At 34.3% G+C, this 17,345-nt stretch overlaps 4 protein-coding genes, 1 long non-coding RNA gene and 1 other non-coding gene across 6 annotated transcripts; 1 reads left to right on the forward strand and 5 right to left on the reverse strand.

The window, feature by feature from the left end:
* Positions 1 to 381: 381 nt before the first annotated feature.
* On the reverse strand, positions 382 to 1,456 carry LOC107943481 (uncharacterized). Its single transcript, XR_001696018.2, has 2 exons — positions 1,011 to 1,456; positions 382 to 736 (listed from the first exon to the last, which is right to left on the reverse strand). It is a non-coding gene; the product is annotated as an uncharacterized lncRNA (long non-coding RNA).
* Positions 1,457 to 1,675: 219 nt separating this feature from the next.
* Positions 1,676 to 4,530, forward strand: LOC107943483 (uncharacterized). The gene is made up of 6 exons (XM_016877233.2): positions 1,676 to 1,679; positions 2,069 to 2,169; positions 2,269 to 2,355; positions 3,600 to 3,749; positions 3,843 to 4,040; positions 4,148 to 4,530. The coding sequence occupies exons 1-6, from the start codon at positions 1,676 to 1,678 to the stop codon at positions 4,268 to 4,270; spliced, it is 663 nt and encodes a 220-aa protein (XP_016732722.1). The 3' UTR covers positions 4,271 to 4,530.
* Positions 4,458 to 4,530, reverse strand: TRNAA-UGC (transfer RNA alanine (anticodon UGC)). Its single transcript has one exon. It is a non-coding gene; the product is annotated as a tRNA-Ala (tRNA).
* Positions 4,531 to 4,963: 433 nt separating this feature from the next.
* On the reverse strand, positions 4,964 to 7,250 carry LOC107943487 (pentatricopeptide repeat-containing protein At5g15340, mitochondrial). Its single transcript, XM_016877236.2, has one exon. It carries the CDS (start codon positions 7,102 to 7,104, stop codon positions 5,218 to 5,220), a length of 1,887 nt encoding a protein of 628 aa, XP_016732725.1. The 5' UTR covers positions 7,105 to 7,250; the 3' UTR covers positions 4,964 to 5,217.
* A 140-nt stretch (positions 7,251 to 7,390) lies between these two features.
* On the reverse strand, positions 7,391 to 10,279 carry LOC107943488 (vesicle transport v-SNARE 13). Its single transcript, XM_041097947.1, has 6 exons — positions 10,111 to 10,279; positions 9,881 to 10,016; positions 8,484 to 8,542; positions 8,199 to 8,387; positions 7,924 to 8,094; positions 7,391 to 7,671 (listed from the first exon to the last, which is right to left on the reverse strand). Exons 2-6 carry the CDS (start codon positions 9,972 to 9,974, stop codon positions 7,519 to 7,521), a joined length of 666 nt encoding a protein of 221 aa, XP_040953881.1. The 5' UTR covers positions 9,975 to 10,016; positions 10,111 to 10,279; the 3' UTR covers positions 7,391 to 7,518.
* A 1,447-nt stretch (positions 10,280 to 11,726) lies between these two features.
* Positions 11,727 to 16,500, reverse strand: LOC107943486 (SNF1-related protein kinase catalytic subunit alpha KIN10). Its single transcript, XM_041097946.1, has 11 exons — positions 16,345 to 16,500; positions 16,055 to 16,251; positions 15,046 to 15,230; positions 14,783 to 14,965; positions 14,511 to 14,642; positions 13,793 to 13,978; positions 13,184 to 13,273; positions 13,028 to 13,111; positions 12,673 to 12,804; positions 12,186 to 12,428; positions 11,727 to 12,099 (listed from the first exon to the last, which is right to left on the reverse strand). Exons 2-11 carry the CDS (start codon positions 16,242 to 16,244, stop codon positions 11,986 to 11,988), a joined length of 1,539 nt encoding a protein of 512 aa, XP_040953880.1. The 5' UTR covers positions 16,245 to 16,251; positions 16,345 to 16,500; the 3' UTR covers positions 11,727 to 11,985.
* Between the last annotated feature and the right edge of the window lie 845 nt (positions 16,501 to 17,345).

Consider the following 17,345-nt stretch of genomic DNA (forward strand, 5'->3'; position numbering starts at 1 on the left):
TTGTTTCTATTGACAAATATTCCTTTTTCATATTGTTTCTATTCGCAATACTTAAATTTCGGTTTTGGCCTTTATACTACGCTTAATTTTGAGATTTAATATCTATATATTAAATTTTGATATAATTTGGTACTTCAACTTTTATAAGGTCATTAGTTAGTCTAAATATTTTTTATTAAAATATTGACGTAGAATTTTAAGAATTAACACTATAAATTTTTTATTAAATTTAAGTTCATTTGCAATATTATTTTTTTTATTACATGAATATCAAATAATTTTTTTTAAAATTTTAAAATGTAACACTAATAAATTTAACAAAAAAATCTACTTGTATTTAAAATTTTAAACTCCAAAAAAAATAATTTAAATTCTTAAAAATAAAAATAAAAATTAAATATATTAATTATTTCATAGTGGCCCACTATTTTAGAGTTGGAACGCATGTAATCTCCAAACAGCATGCCAATGCCATGTGTAATAAACAAATTTTGCCCGGCCCATTTACAATAACCCAAATTACTAAACCCAGTAACCCAAATTGCAGGCCCAATACCTGAACAAGCCCAAACCCCAGCCTAACCCTAAGCAGTGACTAACAGCAGTTTGGGTGCCGCACGTTGCCCCCACGTTCGGCAACCTCCACGTCGCTCACGTTCAGCCCTTCGCGCGCATCTGTAAATCACGAACAACAGCAAGCAAAATGGGGAGGATAGCTATTTGTAAACGGATTTGGCTATAAAAAAGCCATTCAAAATTTTGTCAAGAGGTTACAAAAATTAAGAGAAAAAAAAAAGAAATAGAGGATAGAAGGTTAGCAAAATTTGTACTAAAACACTGAAAAAAGATATCAAAGAGAAAAAGAGAACGTTTTGAAGGTGATAGATTCGGATCTTTTCTTTTTTCGTTTTTTACTGTTTTTTTTGTTATTTTTGCTTCTCTTTTGTTTTTTTGTTATTTTTTTCTTTCAAAGCACAAAGACAATAAAGAAAGGGAACAAAAGACATTACCGGTGCGGTGTTGTTGGAGGACTCCTTTGCTTCGACGCCATCGGAGTAGAGGAGGAGTTGGAACAGCAGAGGGAGAGAAGAGTTACGGCGCAATTTTGGGGAGTGGCTGAAAAGTGATTTTTTTAGAGTTCTGAAATGGGTTTATATATGGTTCAAAAAGGACAATTTGTGCATTTAGTCCTCATGTTCTTATGGAGTGCTTCAATTATTTTCTTTATCTTTCAGATTTTACCGCATATTTTATTCCTGTTTCAATCTAACCCGTGTTGTTGTGCAGCGTTTTGGGGAGTGGATTAATTCCCCTTTTGGTCCCTTACTGTTAATTGCGTATTCTAATTGGTCCATTCGCATTTTATTATTTTCAAACTTACCCCAAATCACTGTTTTAAGTTTTAAATTGGCCCTTTTGTCATTATTATATTATATTATTATTATTATTATATCTATATATATACGTATATGTATGTTAATATATATGTATTTATTTCAAATGTTTTTAGATACATATACATATTATATATTTTATTATTATTTGGCTTTCGTAGTTTTTGTTTTTACATATGCATATAATATACATTATATTTTATAACATTTAAATGTTTTCGTATGTTACAATTTTTTTTATATATGCTTATACATTATATATATATATTAAATGGATTTAAATGCGTATATATCTTTTATATTTTACTATTATTTTATTTTCATACATTTATATATGTTTTTTTATAATATATATACATGTTATTCAAAATTATTATAAATACATTTTTCACATTCGTTTTATATATGTGTACATGTACATGCTTTCAAAATTTATTAACATTTTTTATATATACTTTTACTTTTATAAATACATGTACAAATTTTATATTTTATTTTCATAACTTTTTAATTTTCAACACCAAGACATTAAATAATTAATTTGGTACCGATTTTTGGGCGTTACGAGGGTGCTAACCCTTCCTCGTGCGTAACTCCCAAACCTGTTCGACTCCAATTTTTTAAAGTCAACTAAATTTTTTGTTTTCAAAAAAATGGTTTCGAGACCATGTAAGCAAAAATAGTGACACATCAGATATGCTTGATCAGAAATGAGTTAGCAGCTACATATTCTGCAAGAATTTCCACTGATATCCCTCTTTATGAGATTCCTGGGGTAACCCCATTAACTCATTTCTTGCTTATATATGAAATGGGTATTGATTAATAAATGTTGTTGGTGAATGTGGGTGGGTGGGGTTGATTTCTTGAACAGGCTTTGTTTGATGAATATTTGGAGGATAAACCCAGAATTTTTAAGGCAATGTTTCCTGACCAAGATAGGAGCCAACAGCTTAATCAGGTTGTCCTTTCCTTTTCTTTTGGCCTTCTTCTTTAGTCATGGTTGTTGTATTGAGCTTATATTAGTCCATTTGGGTAAGCGTGGGTATATCATGATATATTATATTTATACATTATTCATTTGCAAACAGCTGCAACAATAATTCAGAAATGGTGTTATATCTTTTGGCATATACTTGTTTGACACAGACTCGATTTGTATTGCCCCATTCCCTACCCAAAAAAGAAATCCAGAATTGGTTTTATTTTCACTAGAGTAAGAAGCCTGCAAAATGTATTATTGTAGCCAAAACTACAAACTTAGTAAAAGAATTAATAATCCAGAAAAAACGGGAGTATGTTATTGAATACAATATTTTGATGAACTGGTAGCTATTTTTCTATGCTTTGACACAACAGAGATTGTTGTTTCCTTTTAAAATGGGCATTTTGTTTGTGCTTATTGGGTTTCCACATAGTGGAATGAGCTTTATTTCTTCCTCCCACTTCTCTTTTTCTCCTTGAAGAACCTATGTCCAACACATATTTGGAGATGATCCTCCAAGTGCTCTTTCTCTCTCTCTTTTAAGAGAAGTACTCTCTAAATACGTGAAAAAACTTATAAAGTTGAACATACTTTTGTGGAACACATACCTTATCTGACACTTATACCTACGTCCGAGTAACATAGGGAATGAGTATTTATTCTGCTTTCCTGTTTTGTGGTCTTCGTTTCCATGGTAGCTGGAGTCTGAAGAACTAATATTATTTCCTAATGAGGAGTGAAAGAGAAATGAAGAAATCGCAGTTAACTTGAGTCATTCAAGCAGCAATCTTTTAGTAGTAATTGGCGTATTGGTCAACAGTAAAATTCATATGTTCTTGTATGCTGTTTGAACTAGGCAAAGGCTTGAAAGTACTTGGCTGATTTAATATTGTCTGTCTTGTTCACATAGCTTTAGTTGACTTTAACACATTGTCACTTGCCGAGGACTTAAAGAACTGCAACAATGTAATGGAAAGAAGTGCATTTTTTCTAAGAAAATTTGACCATAAATGCTAGATAAGCTAAGCCTTGAGTTAATAGATTTTCTAGTTGTTCCATTTTCTTAGATGGCATGATCCAAAAGACATTATTCCTCGATACAAGCTCGGGGTTTTGGAGGTTCATAACTTGTGACGTGCCATGTGTACCTCATGCTGACATATAAGTACCAATTATGAACCTCATGCTGACGTGTAGTTGTGGTTGTTAAACTCGTGCAGGATGAATGGAGAATTCGGATGTTGCCTCTGCAGTTATTGGTTCTAAATGTATGGCCGGTAGTGGACTTAAGGTTGAGATGCAAATCAGGAGGTAGAGATTACCCACCGGAAGTCCCTCACGATATCACAAAAGTTCTCGAGCTCGACATTGTAAACAAAGCTTTGCACATTGCACTTAAAGTTCTTTAATTTTTATGTGAATCATCCATTCCTCTTATACGATACAAAGCTCGTGTTTTGCAGACAAGATGGGAGCTTCAAGGGCTTGATAACGTTGTTGATCCATCTCATTTCACACTTGTTGTGAAAGGAACATTATACCCTGATAGAAGAAGACATAGAAGCCGGCTTAAGGGTCATTTAGAGATGCACGTAAAATTCATCCTTCCTCCTGCACTCGCTCTGGTTCCTGAAAATATTCGTGACGGTCTCGGAAAAGAGGTCAGAACATAAAAAAAAAAAAACCTTCATACCATATACAATTCTTTGAATTCAATATGTTGTGCATGATTTAAGTGACGAATCTCAGGAAGTCGTATTGTTGACAGGTAATGACAAAGCTGGTTGAGAGCATGAAGCAGAAAGTAGACGGTAGCTTGCTCGCGGATTATAGCAAATTCAAGAGGGAGAGATCCGCCAAATCTTCAGCAAACTGGAAAGTAACAGAGTAAAAATACTATTGCATTGATATGCATTGCCATTTTAAGATGTGAGAAAAATAAGAACCTATAAAGTTAGAGGAAGTCTAACACCATTGTTGTTTGGGCATCCTGATTTATTATTATTTATTTGGAATATCTGACTTGTAGGGATATTATTGATAATTGATAAATGTAATTGAAAAGAATGAATAAAAATTGGAGATGCGGGGGATCGAACCCCGTGCCTCTCGCATGCAAAGCGAGCGCTCTACCATTTGAGCTACATCCCCTTTTGCTACTGGTTTGTCAGATATTTTAAATGGCTCATCTTATTGGTTTGATTTTCGTATTCAACAATGAAACAACCAACCACAAAGGTATAATAATATCAAATTAAGCCCTTAATGTTCATCTTTTCTGTTATTTTTTATTGTTTTAATATTTGCCTCTCAATCTTTTAAAAAGAGTTGAATTTGACTGTTAACCCTTAAAAAAAATTCAAATTGTTCCTTCTTTTAAATGTAAATTCTGACTTATGTTAAAATTTTATCAGTATGAAATACACGTAAATGATCATGCAAATTATCACACAACATCATTAAAAATATAATTTTGTAGTCACTATTTAAGCTGAAAAATTGATTTGACTTCTTTAAAAGATTAATGACTAAATTTATTGAAAATAAATATAAAAACTAAATTGACAAAAAATATATATATAAATGTTGAAAACTAAATTTATCATTATGCCTTTCAATACAATAAGATTATTATGGGAGTCGATGTGGATGTGATTGTAACCGCCGGGAAATGTAGACATCAAATATAAAATTCTATTGCAAATCAAATGCTAAAACAATGGGAATATATACATCTTTGTATTGGGGGGGACAGAGAGAAATATTTTTGGCATGGTACAGGTCCAAGGACTAAATGTTTAAGCCTAATTTAGAAGTTAGTTTCACTCAATGCAATGGTCACCAGAAATCAGAACAAGAACATGATCCCTGCTTAAAACGATGAAACCGGTTCCGATCTCGGACTATGATTTCCCGATCGTATATCTTGGAAACAATCTTAATGGCAGCGTGACAGTCACGGCATATGCGTATGTTCTTGAAAATATACAGAGGCTTACCAGGTTCTGTGCTTAGAAGTCCGAAACAGACTGCCAGCTTCTCGCTGTGCGAAAACAATGCCTGCTCCTTCTCCAACTCGACCCCAGCATCGTCCCCAGGAAACACTTGTGCAGACAGATTCGGAACATAACCGGCTGATTGTAACCTTAGAATCATATCTTCTAACATGATATAAATTTCCCGGGTTTTCGGGTGTGATTTATCACCTGCACTGAACTGATGAAGTTGGCCATCTACATGGATAGAACTCATTCCAGGAACCTTACTAATTCCTTTAGTTTTAAGAACTTTCCGAAGGGCATTCGCTTTGTCTGGCTTACCTGCCAATGCATACATATTTGAAAGCAGGATATGATATTCCGTGTTACGAGGATTCATCAGAATGAGCTTTTGAAGAAGGCGTTCGGCTAATTGTAGCTTTCCATGTGAATTGCAGGAACCCAGGAGAGATCCCAAAACAACCTCATTTGGAGGTATTGGCATTTTGTTTATCAATGTCTCAGCTTCCTCCAAACGACCGGCCCTTCCAAGTAGATCCACCATACAAGCATAGTGATCGATCTTAGGTGTTATACCATACACAGATTGGAGACTATCAAAATAATATGATCCTTGATCTATCATACCGGAATGGCTGCAAGCACTTAGAACAGCGATAAAGGTTAAATCATCTGGCATAACTTCCTTGATCATCCTTGGGAACATATTGATCACAAGTTGACCTCTTCCGTGCATAGCTAACCCACTAAGAAGAGCATTCCATGACACCACATTCCTTCGGGCCATGCACTCGAAAACTTTGATTGCAGTATCTATCCTGCCACATTTGGCATACATATCCAACAAGGCAGTTTCCACCATGATGTCCATCTCCATCCCCATCATCTTCAAGCCATAAACATGAACCCATCTACCCATCGCCACATCTCCAGACTGTGCACAAGCTGACAATAAAGAACAAAGTGTTATATAATTCAATTTAATACCCAAATGAAACACTATCTGGCTCAAAAGCAAAAAGCCTTCCTTGCTAAATCCATTCCCTACATAACCAACAATCATTATTGTCCATGCAACTTCGTTGCAGTGTGGCATATCATCGAACACCTCCCTTCCATTACTTACACCCTCCCACTTCAACACCCCATCCAAAACCACGGTCCATGATACAACATTCTTCTCCTTCATCTCACTGAAAACCCTTCTCATCTCTTCCACCATCCCAGACTTGCCATACATATCCATCAGCGCATTACACACTTTCACCCTCCTTTCGAAACCCATCTTCACCACACGTCCATGACCCTGACTCCCCATCCCAACATCCCGCAACCATGCACACGCACTAAACAAGCAAACCATCGCCACATCATCAATTTCAGCACCTTTTTCAAGCATTTGAGCAAACAAAAGTAAAGAATCATGAGGCCTATTTTGGCGAGAAAAGGAAGACATGAGGGAAGTCCAGTCAGCAGCATCCTTGCTCGAGTGGGGAATTTCATCGAACAATTTCTGGGCAGAGGATATATCACCACAAGATGCATAAAGGTGGAGGAGGGTGTTAAGAAGAAAGGAATTTTCAGTTGTAGAAAGGCCCGTAGCGAGGACCATGGCATGGAGTTTTTTGCCAGTGGCGAGAGCAGATCGTTGAGCACATATGCGAATGAAGGGGCGAAGGTAGCGAGGGGAAAAGGAGGGGAAGGCTCGGAGGATTGGCCATTTCATCTGTCTTTATTTTCTTTAGCAACAATGAACACCGAAATGGTATATAATTATTCTTGGTTGATTGAGCTGCGAATCACAGAACTCGGCCCATTAATTTAAAAAAAAAAATCTGAAACCCGATGTGACACATGGAAAAACATAAAAATGTTATGGACCAAAAATATTAATACGATCACAACCTAAATACAGTGAATACTGAATCTATGTTAAGAAAACTGAATATTTCAAAGGTGAGGTGCGAGAGTACGTAAAACCATTTCTTGGAAGTCAGCACATAAAATTGTAGTGACGAAAAATTCAGTCCTTAGGATTAACAAAGCATACATTTATATTGGAACTCAACATGGACAAGCTCGCAAGGACAAACAAAGGCAAACCAAGCAGAATCAACAGGGCGAAGATACAAATAATTGACTATTTAGCAAGTTTGAAGTACAAAACAAGAGCAATCGCAATGATAAGGACGGCGATAATGGTGCCAATGATCCACTTGTTCCTGCTCACCCTCCTAGAAATAGCTGTCAAAATTTTCTTGCTCTTGCCGATGTTGTCATCTACTCCATGGAGCTGCAATAGAAAGGGAAACACAACTTCAAATAGATAGCTGAGGCTTAATATACAAAATTTTGAAGTCTAACTACCATATAAGCCCTTGACATAGCAAGTTCTTGGAATGTAAAGGTTTGCAATCAACCATTACATCATAAGATGAGACGATTTAAGGTCTAACTATTGTATAAGCCTTTGATATAGTGAACTTGAATGGCATTACAACTGAAATACGAGAATGTAAAGCTAATGATAGAGAATTGGAGGTACCGTGTTATTGGCATGTAAGAGAGCCAGTCGCTGTGAATGCAAATCCTGAAGAATTGAAACCCCAAGCTCTTCTGTTTCTAACATGGTTCTCCTGCTGTCCTTAATTCTGTCACTGCTCTGATTCAACCGCTCTGTAGTCATCATTAATCTTGATCTTTGATCAGCTGATGCCTGTTGCATAGTCATCAATTATAAGTAAATCAAAAGCCTAATTAGAGAAGACCAGTGAAAAAACCACAGCAAGTTAAACTGAAGGTAGGCGAACCAAAAGATACCGTGCGAGTATCAGCCATGCCAGACTCTAACAGCTCATCTCGAGCAGCCGCATTCAAATTACCAGACGCGATTCTTTTAACTTCACTTTTCAGATTGTTTAGATCTGATTTATATTCCCTTAACTTAGCAAGAAGTACAGCCTTAACATTTGGCTGCAAACTTCTTGCCTCGAGGTCCATCTTTCGAATCTGAAAAATGTAAATAGCAACATCAAGTTCAACACCCAAAATATAGGATAAACTAAAAAAGATTATTTGAAACATACAATTAACCAGGTACCATACCAGAGCTTCGGCATCTTCCACTCCAGCTCTTACATCAGAAAGTTTTTGTTTCTTCTGCTCTGAACATAAGAAAAACAAATAAGAAATTTGAGCAAGAATTGGCTCATTATGGAGGTTCATACTCTAACAAACTGAGAAGTTTCTTATTGAACACCTCTGATGAATTAACAAATTAATGTACTGCATCATTCAACAAAAACAGATGCAGATTTATTCAGACTCATGTATCTGCATTGTCTATCAACCAAAATCTTCAGTATCACCTTACAAATTCACCAATTCACAGAAAGATGCAAAGGTGACCAGACACAATCTTTTTCCTTAAAATGGAGTAAAAGATTAAAAGTTCTGTTCCCAAGTAGAGATGCCTTTAATCTTTTTGTTTCCCTTGAATCGGGTACTCTTAGCCTAAGACCCCAAGTTACTCAGACTCAAGTGTAAGTGTCCAATATGGATATATATATCCGACATGAGTATGTTCAATTTTATGTAAATTTTTCCATATATTTAGAGGGCTGGGAAAATTATATCCTTATACCCAACTCTAGATATGTGCCAGACAAGGGTACCTAAAGAAAAATGAAAGCCCGATCAACATAGCTCTAAGCCGTATAAGCTCTATGATAATTGTTTACAAGGCCAAACCTTTATCAATTGACAGCTGAATTTAATTCTACCTTTTCCATTTTCTTTCTGGGTATTCTTTTTAGATGCATTTATACTAAACTCTTATCGAACTCTTGTGGATTATTATTCTTGGATAATTCAGAAATTCAAATGAAAAATGCAACTATTACATCCATTCAAAGATTCTTAGTACAAAATCAAAGTCCTCTTAAAGCTAATGTCAAAGCACATCAATATGTTCACCAACTGCAACCTAATTCCAACAGCATAAATCCAACATTATAAATCAGGATAACATTCTAAATTCTCGGTTTATTGCCAAAAATTCAGACCATTTAAACTCTTTGCTTAAATTTATTTAACTTAAAAGTTCCAAAATCAAGACCTTTCCCCTTATCTACATTAATGCCTCAAAAGAATTCTTACAAACTGAGAAAATCTTGATTAATTAATTATTAACTAATTAAACAATTAATATATATAAAACTCAAAGTAGAGAAAAAAAGATCGGATCTTCTTTTCTTCATTCTCAAATCTCCCAATTAAGCATTCTAAGTTTTCTTTTTAAAGAGAAAAAAAATCAAATACAATTTGTAATCAGAGCACAAATATGAAAAAGGGGAAAAATCAGTAGAATCCTCACGCTAAATTAGAAAGAACATAACGAATTATGCAACCACATATCCGCAATTAGGAGCAAAAAAATAAAGAAATTAACAAAAATAATTCCAAAAAAAAAGGTTTATGCGTATAAAGATTTGAATTGTAACCTCCAGCAAGAGCACCAGCAGCCGTACACTTCTTGGAAAGATTCGCCGATAGCTCGCAATACTGCCGTTCATATCCTTCGAAAACTTCACTCATCTTTTAATTTTTTTTTCCAAAAAAAAATCTCCTTAAATTCAACTGAAAATCAGTAAATAAAATTAAACATCAGCAAAAAGAATAATCTAAAATTTTAAGGAAAAAAAAGGAGAAATTAGAGAGAGTATGAGAAAACCTGAAAGGAAGATGATCGATCGATCCTCAGTGGTTGCTTTTCCAAATTTCTCCTTTCATTTTACATAAAAGACGATAAAACGACAGCGGTTTTGGCCTCTTCTGGTTATCGTTTTACTTTTCCATGTAGGGGGGTAATGATAAAGAAACGTAGATAGTGTGATTAGTTTTGGGAATTTCAAAGCCTGTGGCTGACACGTAGATAAAGCATGTGGGATTGAATTGGGTAAATATAGCAAAGAGCCCCCTTTACTGGGATTGAATTACATTTTGCCCTTTTATAAATAATAATAATAGAAAACTAACCTCTATAAAAGCGTAAAGTGTTTCTTAGGTTTAAAATTTCATCGATTTTTATTGTTCTAGAATTTGTAAATCCGTACATAGTACACGTAGTGCCCCACATGTCACTTTTTAGTTATTCTATTAATCACTCTTAAATTTAATATATAAAAATTAATTTACCCATGCACAAAATACAATCATACTTTAATACTACATAAACAAACTCATAAATTCGGGGATAGTAATTTTCATCATTGTGGATCTCTTTAGATTTTATATTTTTAATTTTAAAATAATAATATAGAAAACTTCAAACGGTATAAAAAGGTAAAAATATATACAAAATGTCCAAGTTGATTTGAAATTAAATAATAATTTGTCCATATTCATTCCCACGTCTTAATAAATATATTTTTAGATTTAAAATTAAGATTTAAAATTAACAATAATAATATAAAAATTTTGGTAAAAATGATTCTATTTGAATTTGGCTCATAAAGGTGGAACATAAACCCCACTCACTGGTATTGAGCAAATTTTCCCTTTGTTTTTACAGGATTTCCCTCTTGTATCATCAAATCATCATCCATTAATATAACACCAACATTATTTGATTCCAAATTTAAGGCAATACCTATACTACCCTCTTCAAATTCTACTAATTCACCTGCTATTACTTCATCAAGACCATGAATATGAGTAATACTGTCGCCCACTTGAAGGCCGATACCAGTATTTACAATCTTTACTTCTCTATTATATTGCTCAATACTATTCTACCAACATAAAAAAATATGTAGGAGCAAGAGAATATGGTAAGTCCGCAAAACCCAAAGTCCAAACCGAGTAACAAGTCCTAAGAAGGAAAAATGAATAAAAAGCTAGAATACCAAAGGACTTCGGAGGTATGTCCACTAGAATTGTAGTTACTCTACTCCCAAACTTTCAGAAACCTGTTTTGACACTTAGTCATGCAAACTTTATTTTTAACCCAAAAGACGTTAACAAGCTTTATTTTATACCAGCTCATGTGATATTTGAACAATGAAACGTGCATCTCATATTTCTAGTATTTTGTACCAAAAATAGGGACTATCAATCTTCTCATTTCTAAACCATTAATCAAAAGATAGATATAATAATTTATTTTGGTTGGGTAAGTTCCCCACAATTAACTTTAATTCGCTTATCATTCATATAGTTTCTCCACTTTAAAACTTTAAAATAACTCATGAAATCAAAGAATTGCTGCATTTACAGTTTGGGGGGGGGGGAGTAAAAAAGAACCATCAAAACACTAATAGCATAATTTTCGGGGAAAAAGAATACAAATGGCCAAAGGTTACTTCTATCATATCATAATTCATAAAAACTCTCCTTTGGTTACATACAACATTGTGGAAATTCTACTTATATCAAGGCATTGCCTTCAGCCTCCACAATTACCCATCTAAAATTTAGGGTTATAAAACAAAAACGGTTTTAGTCAAAACTACCAAAAAATAGTTATTTACATAGAATATTCTCATTCTTATTCACACGCATCATAGGAGATTCATTGACAAGTCAATGGAAATATAACCTTCTCATGCTAGAGGACACGGAGCTGAGCGAGGAAAGCAGCACACAGGTCCAAGAAGAGAAACTGTGGCCCCTCAACCCTCTGAAGATCCAGCAAATACTTTTCCTCGCGAGTTTTATAAAGCTATCAACATCCATGGCAGCCAAAACACAAGTTAGCACTATTATTTAAGGCATTCTATAATCTACAACTAAGCATTGCAACATTACCTGCACTTCAAACTTGACAACATTTGGGGCCCTGGAAACACCATCATTTTCTATAATGGTCAATTCATCTCCAAAGTAGTGATTGTTGTGCACGGGATTGTTAACCAAGCCTTCATTAAGGCCAGGAATGCTAGCAAGCCACCTACACTTCATGTTGTAATGACCAATTTTCTTCCAATACACATTGAGTTCTTGAAAGGCTTTGAGAACTTCTGTCATGATTTCACGAGGGTGGGCACGAGACTAGAAAAACAAAAACAACACAATGTTACTACTCTGCACCTGCTACATACTAAATGTATAGTCCAATTGTCCAGTCTTTTCAACTAGTAAAGGTTTCAACCATTTTATCTTTCTGATTATAAATCATTCACACTGCCAATCATTTTCGAAATAAAAGCATAGACCTCAGAATGCCTACACATATTTAACTATAAATAAAACAGAAAAGACACTGGGAAAACCGCTTGAAAAGCACAAACTCAACCTGAAGTCCAAGAGCCCACTTTCTTTCAAGGCCCCTTAAACCCATTGTTTGATAATCAGCATATCCTGTAAGGCGGTGTCCAACAGCTGGAACTGTAGGTTCATTTGGATGGATGTGATTGAAGCCAGATTCCTAACAATTATTTTTTTAAAAAAAATTGGAATTCCACCCAATATGGAAGTCAGCAAAATAAAACAAATAAAAGATTATGTGAATCAACTAAATTAACAGAAATTGGTCTTAATGGTGGACTCTATTAAATAATGATTGATGAGTTTTTTAAAATTCAATCAAAGAGGCAGACTTAGAAAAGAAATATTAGAAATAAATTGAAAAAGTAAAAATAAATCCGCACCATAGTTTCTTGAAACTCAGCTCCAAGATAGCCACTGGAGACCCGGAACAGATTGTCCAATAGTAAGTAGTAAGCAACAGTTCCCTGGAAGATAATCAGATGCAATAAGAAACAGTCTAAACAAACATGAAAACAAGGAGTTGGAAAAGTTCAAACCTCATTTTGAATTCTGTTCCGAAGAGATTCGACCAAATGGTTCCGGTCGAATCCCATCCTAATCACTTCCTGAAGGATCTCCTCATCAATCTGTAATTAAATTTCAATCAGAAAGTAGAGCATGACATAATAAAAAGTATGAAAATATCTAATATGGCAGAATTCAAAAATTCTGGGGCACCACCAAATGGCTAGCTAAAACTTATTTATATGATCCAGAAAGCATTTCGATGAGGCTTGAGGCAGTAACCGAAAATTGGATATTAGGAAATAGATAATAGTAAGGAAACAACTTAGCCGAGCAAAGCTATTTCCCAGAGTCAAATAACAAACAAGGAGAGCTTGATAATTCAAAATTATCCCATTTTAACATAACAGCATAAGTGCTCAAAAGGTTTTCCCCAGGATACAAACCTCTGGAACCAAAATGTAGCAAAACCACATTCAAAAGCCAGAAAGAGTTCATAATTTTAGGGCATGTAGTCCGAGCTATATTTATTCAACCATAATGATCAACTTTCACATCATGCCAATCCTTTTCAGGGTTTAATATAGCAGTACATAGGCAAATTTACAACTAAGTTGAATCAGGAAAAAAATATCAACAACCTTTTTCGCTTGTTGCATTGAATCTGGTGGGGGGACAGCTAAATATCTTGGAAGATGCGCTTGAAACCATGGGTGCTGGCGAATCTCAGGAATGGTCATTCTCTTCATTGGATCAACTACAAGCATCCGTGGGATTAAATCTCTAGCACCAGGAGATAAATGGCTTGGAAGAGTATATATGCCACCCTGAAGGACATAATACAAATTCCAAGCAATCAGCTCAGCACTTTCAGGATTCAAGCAAGAAACAGGGTTGAAAGCATATTCTGTAGTTTAGGGAGAAAACAGCAACAAATCTAGAGAATTAATGCTGAAAATACAAGAACGACAGAAGTTGGAACATTAGAAAGCCATAAGGTTATAAAAAAACCTCTAATTTCTGAAGAATTTTAATTTAAAGAAAAATGGTAATGTTGCCTGTAAAGCTATTTTACAGCTTAGTTATACTAGGGTTATAAATAAAGTTTTAGTCCTAAATCTGACTTAGAATCCTAGACACCTATCTATATGACTACTAATACATAAATAAGACAAATAATAAAATAACATAATAGCAAAAAAAAGCTCCTGTATCAAATATGTTATTTAGAAATAATTGACAGGGTAGAGAAACAATGTTGTGAAGATCAGATACCATAAGCAAAAAATAAAGAGCTATCCATCATTGTGATCCAAGAGACATCTCAGACAAAAAACATGAAAATTTTATGCTACATACCTTTATTTTCTTAAAGAGGTTAGGAATGTTTTCATCATCAAAAGGAAGAGTGCCACAAAGAAGGGCATACAATATAACACCACAGCTCCATACATCCACTTCAGGTCCAGCATACAGTTTCCCAGAGATAACCTATAACAATGGAGATCCATTTACTCTTGGGTAATATCATCTTAACATGATAAAATTTTCTATTAAGTAAAAGAAGACAACATTCCACCTTTTCAAAATCATAAATGTAAGATATTCATCATTGATTCACAAACTCCTACCTCTGGGGCAGCATAGTTTGGGCTTCCACAACTTGTCTTCAGAAAATGACCATCTCTCATTATGTTGCTCAAGCCAAAATCAGCAATCTTCACATTGCATTTGGAATCCAGAAGTAAATTTTCAGGCTTAAGGTCTCGATGAACCACCATGTTTCTGTGGCAGTACTCCACCCCAGAAATTATCTGCATCCAAACACAGATTTCATACTAATAGTTTCCTAGGAAAAGAAAATAAATAAATACTAATACACAAGAACACAAACCTGCTGGAAAAAGTTGCGAGCCTCCTCCTCCTGCAACCTTCCTTTCTCTACAATATAATCAAAGAGTTCTCCAGACTTCACATACTCCATAACCACAAAAATGTCAGTTGCTGTCTCTATCACCTCATAGAGTCGAATGATGTGAGGATGCATAAACAACCTCAAAATTTTAATCTCTCTTCTAACTGCACCAAAATATAAGCCTCTTTCAATAAATAACACCATAGAATTTGACTACCATATTCAAGAAGTCACGCGTAAGACAAGTCGAGAAAGCTACTTGTTAGAGGATTATTTAATTTTGATTTTCTGGATTTAGTTCTGATTGTTTCCTAGAATTTCCTTATTAATATAACTAAAACTTTCTAAATAAATTAGGATACTTTGCTGTAATATTTTGTTTTCCTTACTAGAACATGAAATTAGGATTTTACATCTTATTTCCTAATTTGTAAACCTTCATTTAAGAGGAAATTATTTGTGAGTGTTGAAGTTTCAAATTAAAGGTAGGCACTCCCTTACTGTTCTAAGAGGCGCGCACCATAGGCAAAAACAGGAATCGACTTATGGGCAAGGGCCCTTGCTTTGAATCTGATTTTTGTGTAAAATCATCCGAAGACTCAATCCCAAATTCAGGAACATAACATGCTAAAGGCTCCCTCTTTATTTTACTCAAGTAATTGTTTCCAACCTAACAGCAATAAATAATAATGAAATTTGATCTTTCAAAAAAATGATCTTTTTCTTCGGAAAACAAAGTCACAAGTAGCAAAAACAATAAGCACACTGAACCTAAGAAATTCGATTCTTCAATATGAAAAGCATAAAAATCATTCAGAGCAAAAAAAAAAAAACCAAGTGAGCAATAAATTAAGAAACGATAAACTAGAAATAAGAAAAAGGAATCTTTATTCAAATTAACAATATTCCTATCTTTTCTACTTCAAAAACAAAACAAAACCCAAAAGATTTCAATCATTAAAAGCCAAAAAACTAAATTCAATCAAACCTTTTTCCTCCATCTCCATATTCTTAATCTTCCTTCGGTTAAGAATCTTAATGGCAACTTTGTGACCAGTCAAAATGTGCTCAGCAATTTTGACCTTTCCAAAAGAACCAATTCCAAGCGTTTTTCCAAGCTTGTAATTAGGTAATACATTATCCACTCCACTTCCTCCTCTTCCACCCGATCCATCCATTACTCCCCTTAAACCAGAAAAAAAAAAGAGAGAAAGAAGATCAAAATCAATTAAATCAGAGCCGTTAAAACATCGTGAAAAGTAAGTAGTAAAAGATTACCTGATTTGATCGGAAACGCCTAGGCTAGGGTTTCTTTTATTGTAGAATCCGAACGGTGAAGAGCGAAAGAGAACGAATAAGAGAGGGATTTCTAATTGATTATTCTTAGCAGTTAAAATTATAAGCTCTTCTTTCTCTTTTTTTTTTTCGGGGGAGGGAAGTTTTATTGATTCGTGGGGGACATGGTTTGCCAAATTTGCCCTTTGGAATTGACAGAATGACCATGATGTGTCCCATTTCCTTTGTCCTTTTCTGTACTTTCAGGGGATGTTTTCGAGGGGCAATTTTCAGGCATTAAAATATTGGGATCGGAACTTTGGATTGATATCAATCAAATCTATTTAGATGGGAGTTCGGTAATAATACCCTATTATATTCTATTTGCATTTCAACCCTCTAATTTTAAAAGGATTATTTTAATTTATTTTAATTTTCCATTTATTTAATTTTTAAACTTACCTTCAAATCAGACCATTTTACCATTAAATACTCATTTTTTATTATTTACTGGAAATGGCCGATTTTAGTAAAACTCGTTCACGTAAGAATATTTTTGGGGGAAATTTCAACAAAACACGTCCATAGGGAGTGATTTTGCCATGTCAGCACAAAACGCGCACACGTGGACGCGCTTTGCTGACATGGAAAAATCGCTCCCCCAGGGACGCGTTTTAGCCCGTATTTCTTTACTAAACGGCTATTTGATTTTTTGAATATTGGGGGTCCAACGGTAAAAAAAAAATCCTACAAAACCCCCTCCTATTTTTTCACACATTATTTCTTTAATTTTCTCTTAAATTTCTCTCTAAATTTCTCAAAGCTTTCTTTAGTTTTGGCAAAAAAGCTCTATTTGATTTTTTTTGAATTACTATTTTTTTATAATTTTAAAAATATTTGAACGTGTTAGCAATGACAGGGAAATTAATTCGTCTCGATTATAAATATATATCTGTCGAACAAATGAAAATGGTAAGGGTTAATTTTAATTTTTCAATATTATT

This window comes from Gossypium hirsutum, chromosome D07, assembly GCF_007990345.1.
Source record: "Gossypium hirsutum isolate 1008001.06 chromosome D07, Gossypium_hirsutum_v2.1, whole genome shotgun sequence".
NCBI lineage: Eukaryota > Viridiplantae > Streptophyta > Magnoliopsida > Malvales > Malvaceae > Gossypium > Gossypium hirsutum.

Coding starts and splice junctions, on each gene's coding strand:
- LOC107943483 (XM_016877233.2), top strand. Junction 2,170..2,268: donor CTCTTTATGAGATTCCTGGG/GTAACCCCATTA, acceptor TTTCTTGAACAG/GCTTTGTTTGATGAATATTT. Junction 2,356..3,599: donor GGAGCCAACAGCTTAATCAG/GTTGTCCTTTCC, acceptor AAACTCGTGCAG/GATGAATGGAGAATTCGGAT.
- LOC107943487 (XM_016877236.2), bottom strand. CDS start 7,104: ATGAAATGGCCAATCCTCCGAGCCTTCCCCTCCTTTTCCCCTCGCTAC.
- LOC107943488 (XM_041097947.1), bottom strand. CDS start 9,974: ATGAGTGAAGTTTTCGAAGGATATGAACGGCAGTATTGCGAGCTATCG. Junction 8,543..9,880: donor TGCTGGTGCTCTTGCTGGAG/GTTACAATTCAA, acceptor TCTTATGTTCAG/AGCAGAAGAAACAAAAACTT. Junction 8,388..8,483: donor TGGAAGATGCCGAAGCTCTG/GTATGGTACCTG, acceptor TACATTTTTCAG/ATTCGAAAGATGGACCTCGA.
- LOC107943486 (XM_041097946.1), bottom strand. CDS start 16,244: ATGGATGGATCGGGTGGAAGAGGAGGAAGTGGAGTGGATAATGTATTA. Junction 12,805..13,027: donor CTGAGTTTCAAGAAACTATG/GTGCGGATTTAT, acceptor AATAATTGTTAG/GAATCTGGCTTCAATCACAT. Junction 12,100..12,185: donor TTGTCAAGTTTGAAGTGCAG/GTAATGTTGCAA, acceptor GGATGTTGATAG/CTTTATAAAACTCGCGAGGA.